This window comes from Dreissena polymorpha, chromosome 9, assembly GCF_020536995.1.
Source record: "Dreissena polymorpha isolate Duluth1 chromosome 9, UMN_Dpol_1.0, whole genome shotgun sequence".
Classification (NCBI taxonomy): Eukaryota; Metazoa; Mollusca; class Bivalvia; order Myida; family Dreissenidae; genus Dreissena; species Dreissena polymorpha.
Genome location: NC_068363.1, coordinates 69,296,230 through 69,308,811, shown reverse-complemented (window position 1 = coordinate 69,308,811; position 12,582 = coordinate 69,296,230). Strand labels below are relative to the sequence as shown.

At 34.4% G+C, this 12,582-nt stretch overlaps 1 protein-coding gene across 1 annotated transcript in view; it reads left to right on the top strand.

Annotated features, from left to right (window-relative positions):
- The window catches only part of LOC127846135 (uncharacterized), a 45,073-nt gene extending 33,991 nt beyond the window's left edge, over nucleotides 1-11,082 (top strand). The window contains exons 14-19 of the mRNA XM_052377312.1: nucleotides 106-255; nucleotides 469-598; nucleotides 7,484-7,603; nucleotides 7,964-8,105; nucleotides 8,591-8,686; nucleotides 8,887-11,082. Coding sequence (XP_052233272.1) covers nucleotides 106-255; nucleotides 469-598; nucleotides 7,484-7,603; nucleotides 7,964-8,105; nucleotides 8,591-8,686; nucleotides 8,887-10,025 — 1,777 coding nt within the window. The 3' untranslated portion in view covers nucleotides 10,026-11,082. The remainder of the gene's footprint in view (nucleotides 1-105; nucleotides 256-468; nucleotides 599-7,483; nucleotides 7,604-7,963; nucleotides 8,106-8,590; nucleotides 8,687-8,886) is intronic.
- The last annotated feature ends 1,500 nt before the right edge of the window (nucleotides 11,083-12,582 follow it).

Below are 12,582 nucleotides of genomic sequence, written 5' to 3'. Positions count from 1 at the left end.
AGCCTAATTTTGCTATCTAACGTATGACTTCAGTCTGCTTCGTTGGCGGCAGAGGGTAACAGACGTATGGCGAACGTAATTTTGCTTGTTCACGTATGACTTCAGTCTGCTTGCGATGGCGGCAGAGGGTAACAGACGGACGGCGGACGTCCGTTGTAAGGGCTACACAAACCTCTTCATTCTGTCGAAGGCGGATTTTGAGGCGGCCATGAAGGACTACCCCGACGCCCACAAGCTGCTGAAGAAACGAGCAAAGTACATAACGTGTGATCCACTGCCATTTTGTTTTGAATCGTCATGAAACGTTGGAGTTGACGTTTAGTTTTAAAGTTATTGATTTCAATAACAATTATTTCTTTATCATCAATCAAACGTTCGAATCTCCTTTTTTGAATTTCCAATAAACCCGATACATAAACAGTTATGATGACCACTTAACCATATCTAAAAAACGAATAAATTTTGCAGAAAGCTGTTGCGATTTAACGCGCGCATCGAACGACAGAGCCAGAGTTCCATTGACAACACAAAAATCAACGCGCCAAACATCATCCGCAGTCCGCCTGGAACTCCGAAACTCCTGAAAACTGTCATACAGGTAAAGCTATGAACACTATCGTGCATGTATACCCATGAAATATGTCATACAGGTAAAGCTATGAGCACTATCATGCATGTATACCCATGAAATATGTCATACAGGTAAAGCTATGAACACTATCGTGCATGTATACCCATGAAATCTGTCATACAGGTAAAGCTATGAACACTATCGTGCATGTATACCTATGAAATCTGTCATACAGGTAAAGCTATGAACACTATCTTGCATGTATACCCATGGAATCTGTCATACAGGTAAAGCTATGAACACTATCGTGCATGTATAACAATGGAATCTGTCAAACAGGTAAAGCTATTAACACTATCGTGCATGTATACCCATGGAATCTGTCATACAGGTAAAGCTATGAACACTATCATGCATGTATACCCATGGAATCTGTCATACAGGTAAAGCTATGAACACTATCGTGCATGTATACCCATGAAATATGTCATACAGGTAAAGCTATGAACACTATCGTGCATGTATACCCATGAAATATGTCATACAGGTAAAGCTATGAACACTATCGTGCATGTATACCCATGAACTCTGTCATACAGGTAAAGCTATGAACACTATCGTGCATGTATACCCATGAAATATGTCATGCAGGTAAATGGCTGAAAACTGTCTTTCAGGTTTACACACTAAAAACTAAAATTGCCATACGTGTTTACCCAAAGAATACTGTTACACAGGCATACTCATGTAATCTCAAATACAGATATGCTCGTGATTGTTTTTTTTAAATAGGTAGGCTTGTTAAAATTTTCATCCTGGCACAGCTATGAACAGTGTCATACATGTATACCCATGACAACTGTCATATCATTACACCCATGAAAACTGACATTGAAGTATACCATTGAAACCGGAATGCAAATATAAACATGAACACTATCATTCAGTTACACCCATAAATTTTACCATGATGGTAATAGCATAAACAATTAGCATCTAGGTATACCCATGCAAACAGGCATATATCAATATGTCATGTGTACTTGAAAACTTCAAAAATGAAAAACTAAGTCCATATATAAGTTGTATATATATGTTTGCTGGCGTCAACCAATACGGTTGATTGACATAAAAACTGAACAAAAGAATGACGATATGTTTGCAAACTTACCTTATATGAGATATTATAACAAATATAAATGAAATGAATTTCACAAGTATGACTCTCATTCACAAACATCCAACATAATACAATACTAGAAATGTTCAATAAATGAAAACAGCTTTACAAGTTGCAAGTATGGAATATATTTTGCCACGACAATGATCTTACTTTCATTTCTTAAATAGACGGTCTTCGTAAATGTAAGCGTGATTAGTGAATTGACAATGTAATTAAACACTTATATTGAATGACCAATGAGAAACTTGAATTGGAACAATTCTGATGTATTGTTTGACACAACAACTATTGCATCATCCTTCAAGGGTGAACGCACTCTGCAGAGAGGACAGCATTCCCAAAATAAGTTAATTTGTATTATTTGAAAAGGGATATCATAAATTGACCAGTAATACACAATCCGTCATTTCAAAACACGGAGATACCGACAAACCATGGCAAGAATTGCTTAGTAAATGCAAACTGTCAAACATACCTGAAGATGTACTCCTGAAATATGTTTTAAAACAATGACTGTGTTAAATGAACAATTGTAATTTATGTTTTCATTAAAAATCATGACCCTCAATAGCATAATTTACTTATGATAATATTATAAAAATATAACTATTAAATGAAATGTTTGGTCATAGCCTGAATTGAAACAAAATTGTAACTGATGAAGAGCTTTGTTAATTTTTTTATATAAGGTCAATTGTAATACGTTTTACTGCATAATGTTGTAATAAATTTAAAATAAGAAAAATAACACGTTCTACAGCGTTTAAACCATTAGCTTAATGTCATTAATCACCAGGTAAAAGTTCCAATAACGCACCGTCTTATAAACACCTATTTGAATAGCTTCCCTGTGAGGTTATGACGGAGATTCAATTTTATAAGACCGGGAAATGCTATCAAAAGTCATCGATAACTTATCAATTAACAAACGTATCGTTCTTAATAATGTGAAATATGTATTTGAAATTCGCTATGTGAAAGAAGGGTCAAATGCATGTGCGTAAAATCTCGTCCCAGATTTGCTTATGCAGTCCACACATGCTAATCAGGGACGACACTTTCCGTCAATGAGATTCTTCCTTTAAACGAAAAATACAATAAAAGCGGAAAGTGTCGTCCCTGATTATGAGCCTGTGCGGACTGAACAGGATAATCTGGGACGACACTTTACGCACATGCATTCAACCCCCTTTTCATATAGTGAAGCTCATTTTGAGAAACAGTGAAATATACATAGACATTAAAATGATCACCATAATGTTTTATAAATCATTTAAACTTTTTGAAAAAAAACACACACAATATTATAAGACCTATTCATACTGAACAATTTACCGTAGGATGTCCGGTATGCCATGAATAATATAGGTTTATTCATTCGCATAATTAGCATAACATGCTTTTGGCAAAATAAATCACGTGATAAATACATATACACAGTGAGATGAAGTTTGGTTATACAGAGAATTATTGTATGCAATATTGATTATTATTAGTATTATTATACCACACAAATAGGGAAGTAAAATCATAGCATACAAATAATGTAGATGGATAAATAAATAAAAAGACCAAAACACACAAAAGAAAAAGGAAAATGTAGCAAAAAAAAACACAATGTTTATGATGTGAAGGAATTTAGACAACTAGAAAGCAACAGAAGAACCAATGATATCTTTTCGTTTTAACATTGCAAATTATATAAATTTCGATACTTAACGGATACGTTTTACAGACATTGTTGACATAATTGTTTCGAAATATTTCAATGTATTAAATGACAGCCCAATGTTGTACTTTAACCTTAACTCTCTATAATTTGGACAAGTACAAAGAAAATGAAATTCAGATTCAATCATATCAGATGTACACACTTTACACTTACGATCATTAATGTTAATATTATTAAATCTTCCTCTTTCTATTTCTAAATGATGTGAGCACAATCGGAATCTACTCATCGCAATTCTATGCTTTTCATTATCTATACAATTCAATTAGGTTTCAAATCAAAATTCTTTTTTAAATGATATAGTATTTTAGCTTACTTTGAGACTGTATACATACAAATCAAGTATGAATGTAAACATCACGGACTCTTTGTTTTAGCATACAAATATAATCGATTTCGTGATACGGGTGCAATCATAAATTACTATAACCAAGATCATCAAGTGTAGTTTTAAGTGCATTTGGCCAGCAAGCACAGTTTTCTATCAATATTAAGGCATGCATCATCAGTAGTTAATGTACTAAAAACTCTATTTATCAAAGTATTCTGTGATCTCATGATTTTACACCAATAGTTAAGGGCTCGTTCTTTACAAATGACAGACAATGGGAAGCGACCGTGTTCACCTAGTACAGCAGCATTAGATGTTTGTTGACGAACCCCAAGTATTTGTTTACAGAATTTTAAATGCAATTTATCAACCTCGGGCATATCGTTAATTCCCCAGACTTCGCAGCCATACGTGATAATTGGTGATACCATTGAGTCAAACAGTAACAATTTAGTTTTAATATCTAATTTGATTCTACTATATATTGAAATAAGGTTATTATATGCTTTGAGAACCTGCTCATTTAGTGATTCAACTGCCCGTTTAAGTGAGCCGTTATAGAAAAATGTAATACCTACGTAGAATCATATACTATTTCAATGTTGTCGCCGTTGAGTTCCCATTCGTGAATATTTTTATACTTTTGAAAAATGCATACCTTAGTTTTCCCGACATTTACCATGAGACCCCACTTCTTAGAATATTCATTTATACAATTTAATTGGTGGTGTAGACTATGGAGATCAGTTGAAAAAATTGCAATGTCATCGGCAAACATTAACATAAAAATAGATAACATATCAACATCATTAGTACATAGGTTTGAGGAACTCAAATGCTCACCAATATCATTGATAAACATAATAAATAAAAGAGGTGACAAAGGCTCATATTGTTTGACTCCTAATGATACATCAAAGAATTCTGAGTATGACATTAAACATAAACATAATAGTTACAGTAGCCACAGTAAAAATGTACAGAATTCTAGAAAAGGTTTGAATAATTTTTAATGTAATGGAGTTGTTAATTAATTTTCAATCAAAGACACATGTCGCTTATAGTTTAAAAAGATGCCAATCGCTAACTTAAGGTCAAATTTATAGAAAATCCAATGTAGGTGTTGTTTTTAGCTGCATTGGTTATTTTAATTAGCTGATGAATCAGATTAAATTGTCCTTTTTTATTCGGCGTATGCTGTATTAAGCCAGCTTTTCACCCTGACTTGACCTTTGTAAGTGTCCAATAAAATTCAAATAAAATTTCCCGCGGCTAGGTACGAATGAATACACTTCAGTTATTCCATTGGCTGATTTGAGTATACCACCAGAACATAGGAAACATATCCGCGTCTTTGTAACACTGTTTTACTGTATGAAACAATTTTATCTCTAATGAAAAGGCTTAATAGATAGAACAGTTTTACACTCAATTCTCGACATCAATACAGTTTGTGCGTACACCTTTTATTTTCAGAGTATTACCAGCGCAAAAGCGTTTATACTTAAAAGGCTATGTTCTCATATTTAGTACTTACTTCCATATTCCTGTCAACATGTTAACATGTAAAAGTATAAAGAGCAGTGGAAGCGAGGCCTCACTTTAAAGAATTGCATTTAAACCCGCGAGGTTTCGGGTCAATTCGCGGACATTCAGAGTTTATATACAGGTCATCACCGGAGTTCGCGGTCAGTAAAATAATCGTTATATAATAAAGACGCTATCCGTGAACTAGGTGACCTGGAATTTTCTTTAGACCAGAAATATGTTAAAAGAAGATATTCAGCAATATAATTATGGTATGTCAATAATAGATTCTTAATGTGTTTTCAACAATACAATGATAAATATTATTTTTAATAAATTTAACAATAATTATTCCACCATATTGCCTAATGTACTAAAGTGATATTATGAGCATGTAACAGTTTATAGGTGTCTATCGCAACCGTTGATTATTTTTGATGTTTCTACTTCATATACACTTATAGTAATTAATGCAGCATCAACATACTAAAACAATATACCAGAAAGAGAAAAATAATGCATTTGAATATCAACCGTACTTTCGTTTGACAACTGATCATGCGTTTACGAGTTGAACCTAAATTTAGTTTTAGTGCAGATTTGTTCATACGACACAAAGACACAATATTGTTTTACGGATCATTTCGGCTTACAGGACTGGGTGGGTCACGTAAGAATATTGAATATAAAATATATATTTATAAACAACTGGTAGCAAGGTGAGTTGCAGATAATTGATCAGTAACCACATTTTAACTAACTATTTTGACCTGTTAATTCTTTTCAGCTCAATTCAACAGTGCAAAATGCCCATAATATCACGTTAAGCATGAGCACGATGATTCTCGATACTGTTAATAATCGAATCAAATAGCAATGCCCGACAGACCACTAAAACAGGTTTGTTCTCGTGTGGCCGGTTGACTCATATGTTTAAATTTCACTTTCATTCTTCTTTTGGTTTTCTGTTTTGTATCTATAGGTTTATGACCAGCAATATGTTATAATGTAGCCGCGAAAACTCCCCGTAACATCCCGTACTGCGTTTGCTGCAGCTAAGAACTGCACAGAAAAAGACATTCGCTATCCTTGATCTCATTCATTAAACTATTTACGCCGTATATCTTTTTTAAAGATATTTCTTGTTACTTGTATTTCGCTTGTTAGTTTTTTGGTTAGCACAGCGCATCCGTCATTAACATAATTGATCATAAAACTACACATGGAATGGAACTTGAGCTCCGCCAGCCGACGAGAAACCTTATTATATAAATTAGTATATTATTTATGAAAAAATCTTATTCAGTGAGACATACAACCATCAACATGAAATACACGTACAAAAACGCACAAGCATAAAGGCGCAAGTTTTGTGTATAATTACTTGCAGACAATTCATTCTTGAGATTTTTTTTGCATCAATAGTTCATTGTGTACACACCGGTCTTAGTTTAAACCTATTTATTTAAGCTCGATTGGCTTATATAAACGCTCTCGAGTCCGTGTCCTGGGCCTAGTACCAGTACTTGTTGTCTTTGGTGGAGATCTAAAGAACGCTCCCACGGTGGGGATCGAACCCGTGACCTCCCGGTCGCTAGGCGGACACCATATGCATTACACCACGGTACACACCATACGTACTGACTATAACGTAGTGACGTCACCATCTATGTATAAAATGACAATAGTTCCTATATTACTTTAGATATGGCGTTATTGACGTCCAATTTGGTAGGGGTTTTCCCGATGAGCACATCATAATCAAATCAATCATACAAGATATAAGTGCCTGAAAGCCACATGCTACATACTTACAAAATCTCAGAAATTGTGAAATATGAACGGACAAATTTCCATACATATGCATTGATGTAAAATGACTTAAATAACCCACAAAAGCTGAGTATATGCACGCATATGAAAAGAAATATAAGTATTTGCATATCATTGACACTTATGAATGTTATTAAAAAGAGATAACTCGTGTAAATCGCTTTAAGCATAATATTGATAAAATGTTGGACTAGTCAAACTTATCGTTCTTTTCTACTCGAAAAAATCAACAACAACACTAGTATTATGATTATTTACTCTGACCCGTTATGTTTATATGGTTTTCATTCTATTATCTGTCCGCAGGTTATGGATCCTGATTCTACGCTGGTTCGGAAGTTGAGTAGCCGTCGACACTCCAAGAGTGCAGCCGGCGCGATCGACAAGAGCGGGAACGACAATAAGGCTTTTGAACCGTGCTTCGATGTATGCTAATACTATTGCTATATCTCAATCATGTATCGGTTATTTTCATATTGCACAAATAAAACGCGACACTTGATATCCAGAATAACGTTTATGTTTTAGTGAAGAATAATGTCGAAAATGAGAACTTTTTATAACTCCTGTTACATACTAGTATTATGAATTACAGTTTTAAATTGATAAATATTTGATTGAATACATTGTTTTCAAGCATAATAATTTTATGTATAATTTTGAATTAATTTCAAATATATTTAATGGAACTTAAATTACGTTGTCCCAAATGTTCTTTACGCATTATCTGATCCCCTTTGTTAGAACGTCGTACATCATGGTGTGTTTTGTTATGTTTAATTTCAGCAGACAAGTTCCACAGACGGGCCGGCGGACGCTGTCGATTTAGCGGAAGCGTTTTATGACGATTTTCTCTCGAACAAAGACTGGAGCCGGGAGCAACTCGAACTGTTATGGGGAGTCAGGAACCAAAATGAAGAATTGGAAGGTTATATAATTAGTTCTGATGTCAGGTCAAAATATAGTTGTGCTACAAATCGCAGTGCGGACTTATCTTCTGTGCAATTACATTTTTCCGAAAATCTTTCAACGACTTAGTTTAAGTAACTATGTATTTTTGTATGTGAAGTGTTAAACAGCATATGATTGTGTCAAACAAAATCGTTTATTAAAACGTTCGTGGATTTTGCTTATACTGTTTTGCATTTAACATACACTATATTACGTTAAGATTTAAACAATAAGAACAATGATTTAAGCGCTTAGTTAAAATTGCTTGTGTAGTTAAAAACATTTAATTTTCAGAAAAGTTCTATTTCTCCAAGATACACGTTTTGCACACCTAGTAGTTGTATTTTATTCCCCCAAAAAGCCATTTAAGGATTTTCATTAAAATGTTGAATAATGACCAGTATCTTGACTTTAACAATAGTCTACAGCACAAAGGTGATTAGTTTCTTTATACTCCAGCAGGTTTGCAAAACAAAGACGAGAGTGTGCCTGCCTCGGAAACAGATGATGACGAGTTCCTGAGCCTCGTTGACAGCAACGGCTCCCTAGCTGAATTAAGTAATAAAACAAGCTCAACAATTCTACTTTACGATCGACTACAATTTCAGAATAAACCAAATAAACAATACAATGGTTGCGTGGTTTTATTATTATATTAATATTACAAAAATTTCATCATGATTGATGACCAACTAGACTAAAAAATGCTATATATGAAAAAAGTTAATTCCTTTTTTATTTAACTTGTTTGACAATAGGGCAGCTCGAGGAATCAGAGTCCGACGACAATGACCTCTCCCCTACACCATACGGCTACAAATCCTCTGTGCCATTTTCGTTTAGTCCGCCGGATCAAGAGGAGGCGAAGTATATGTCCGTCGATGCTGAAATAAAAAAAATAACCTCCGACATGTTTGGCGATATCCAATCAACCACAGTGGCGAGGTCGAACGCCTCTTCCGTCAGTCAACAGAGCCAACGGAATGAGCAAGCAGCGACTGTGAGGAAAGGCTGCCTCAGTTTTAATCTGTGGGATGACAAATATGCTCAGGCCTTGGCAAATGGTTTCACGATAATAATTGACTCCGTTAATGATACCGGTACTGATGTTGATGAAAGTTATTTGGGCGGTCTAAATGCCAATAATAAAACAGAGACAGATTCCGAAAGAATGGATCTAAAACTTTTACAGAATGTTTCATTCAGTGAAGAAGACGTAAGCACCAATGCCGTTGGCAACGTTGAAACCGATATATCCAGTAACACTTATAACTCTGATAAGAGTGAAAAGGCACAAAAACTACCACCTTTATCTGGGTCTGTGTATAGACAAAATTCTAAAAGGTTACTCATAAAGCCAGCATTAGCCGGTAAAGCCAAACAGAACAAACATAAAATGAGCTTGAACATTAGAGTTGACACCGAAAAGATGATCCAGAACTCGCCATATGGTAAAAGTTCTCAAAGAAGCAAAAGAACAATTAAGAAAGTAAAATCACAAAACAGCATCGATGAAACTTCAAAAACAACGAAACAGCAAAACTGCCATTCCATAAATTCCGATCCAAAGGAGTATACACAAAGGTTTCACGGTAAAGATCGTGTTTCTAGTAGAAACACAACGGATGATGAATCATCTTGTTTTGAGTTAATAAATCTTTGTCCCGTGTTTTCGATACGTGTGGCAAGCGCTATCGAAGACAATGTCATAGACAACTCGGCCGAGCAACAGATCACGTGTGTGGCTGACATCCATCGCGAAAAGACGCTGTCCCCAAGCAACGACGCGGATAAGCGGTTGTCCTCGACCCCTGAGGGGATTGCACGAAGACATCGGAAAATAAGCGATATCTCAATCGATTCTGTGCTAAAAGACGGGAGGGAAACACCTGTTTAAATATACGACATATATTAAGAATGCTGTCATTAAGATTTGGCAGCCGGTGTTATTGATCGTTTCAAACAAAATATGGGCTATATAAAACTTTTGTTGTAGCCCGCAACCGATATTGATTTAAATTGATGATATCATTAAATTGAATTATACTCGAATGAACTGAGTTATTAAAAAATGATATGTTTGTTAATACTTAAAAGATTTAAATTGCTCCGGTGGAATATTTATTCTTACCATCGTTAACGTCAAAACAATTATATTATTTTTGTTTTGATGAGTTAACATGTATAACGTCGCTTTTTGGTGTAATAGTATAAGATTCAGTAAAATGTGCGGACATCGGATCCAAAAATTGATGTAAAAATGTCTATATTTAAACTTTAAATTGCTCAATTTGAACCGGTTCGGCAAATAACTGTCATTCCGATAACAAATAAATGCATTGATAAGTATTAGCATAAGAGAGTCGTCATTTTAACTTTAGAATCGCCTTTTTTCATTCTAGTCATAATTTTGACAAGGTCACGTATACGTACGAGGTTAATCTCGGCATTCGGTCTTTGACTGTATTTATCTTTCTTAACGAACTGACAAGCTTATTGTATGAATTTATAATTAATTTATCTATATACTGATAACAGGATGAACCTTAAAATATGAGTTGTTATTTTTTTGCTTATGTTCATTTTTTTATTCAGATTTGTATGCATATGTGGGAGCAGTGGTCTAATGGTAGGACGCCCCGACCACTGGAATTTCCTTGAGCAAGAAATTTATCCCACATCTGCTCCTCTCCACCCAGGTGTATAAATGGATACCTGTGAGGGAAATTAGCCAATGTGCCGTGGCTGCATACTGCGCCAAGATATTAACGGACAACTGTAAAGCGCCTTTGAACGCACATCTCGAGTATGAAAAGGGCGCTATATAAATGTATTATAAAAATAAAACAATATGTAAGCTGAATATTCACAGTCGATTATTTATCCTTTTAAAACGCAAATACATATGTATGTTAACACGCATTATCAATTATTGTGTACGGTTTAAACTAAATCTCGGAAATAAACACACGATAAAATATTTACTTCTGAATTTATGTTTGTATTAATTGATAGAAAGTATAACCCTTGCTATAACCCTCTTGGATGGAGTAAACAAAAAAGTGGGAAGGGTTACAAAAACACCTGGGTGGCCTAGTGCTTCTTACATATAGTTCTTTAGTTCTAAGCATGTGCAACCCTCGATTTATTTATATGAAAGTATATGGATGCTCTGTTCTCATGGAGATTGAGAATCATCGTCTATAATGTGGGACTCATTTCCTTTGAAACCCAATACGTGATATGATATGGGTGTTTCTGGTTGACTCATGGGTTCTTGTTGAGTCGTGGTTATAAAAATACTTAAAAATAAATAATACGTTTTTTCGCAAACGAATACAGATTAAGTCGATTTGTTTATGTTCATTCATTAATATGTATTTTTTTAGCTTTTTTTCGAACTTTCAAAACCACGGGTATCCTGAATAAGTTGCTGAACCCCAGCTGCTACCCCATTCTCAAAACCCTAAAACTTGTCCATTTGGTAAACAATATATAAAACATTCTTTACATATATACATATACATTAAATCTTATCATAATCATTCGCACGACCAGACGAAGGCACATCTGAACTGTGGAATGACCCATATGGAGTTACGATACCTGTAATAGTACGACATTTTTTCTGTGAATGTGTATGGCATAATCCAAATGGCATAACATATTGGTCGATATTCGTAATGGTTATATTACATGGGAAACAGGGTATGGCATGTAATAAATATATAAATATAATCATATAGAGAATGACAGGTTACTACCCGATATTTGTGAATCTTGGTATCAAACAACGCAGAAGACGTCATACTAAAGGAATAAATCGGTGTCTGTTCGCAGTCTGCAAGTCTACAGTAATCAGTGTCAGACACCCAACAGTCGTTCAGCAACAAACTTGCCAAAATAATTAATTATAATGATAAGATTTTGTTAAAATTGAAATTTAGTTTACAAATTCTTATTCTTATCAACTTCTTATCACAAAAACTCGTTTGTATGTATTACGCGCGGCTATCAAGCAAATACCATAGTGCTATTAGTAGTGTATATTATGACCAACATAACATGAAATCGACGTTAATTAAGAAAAGCGTCTCAAAATCAAAATTAAAAATAAATTTTCTTGCACGACGCTTTATTTAATTTTCGCTTTATATTTTTCTCTACGGCGATTTACAAATTGTCTTGCTTATGTTGCGTACGTGAATTCTTAGGTATATTAAAAGTGTTATGCTTTAGGACGCAATATCGTTTTGTTTTATATAACGTAATTGTAATGGTCTAAAAACAATAGACAATATGGTTATTTAAAACGGAAATATTTGTTCTCTATAATAAATCTCACATTGCGTGTGAAATTAAGAACAATCCATTGTTTCCGCGACATGCACATTATCATGATGCTTACACAAATCAAGACAAAAAATTGCAAACCAGGGCTAATAAGATTGAAT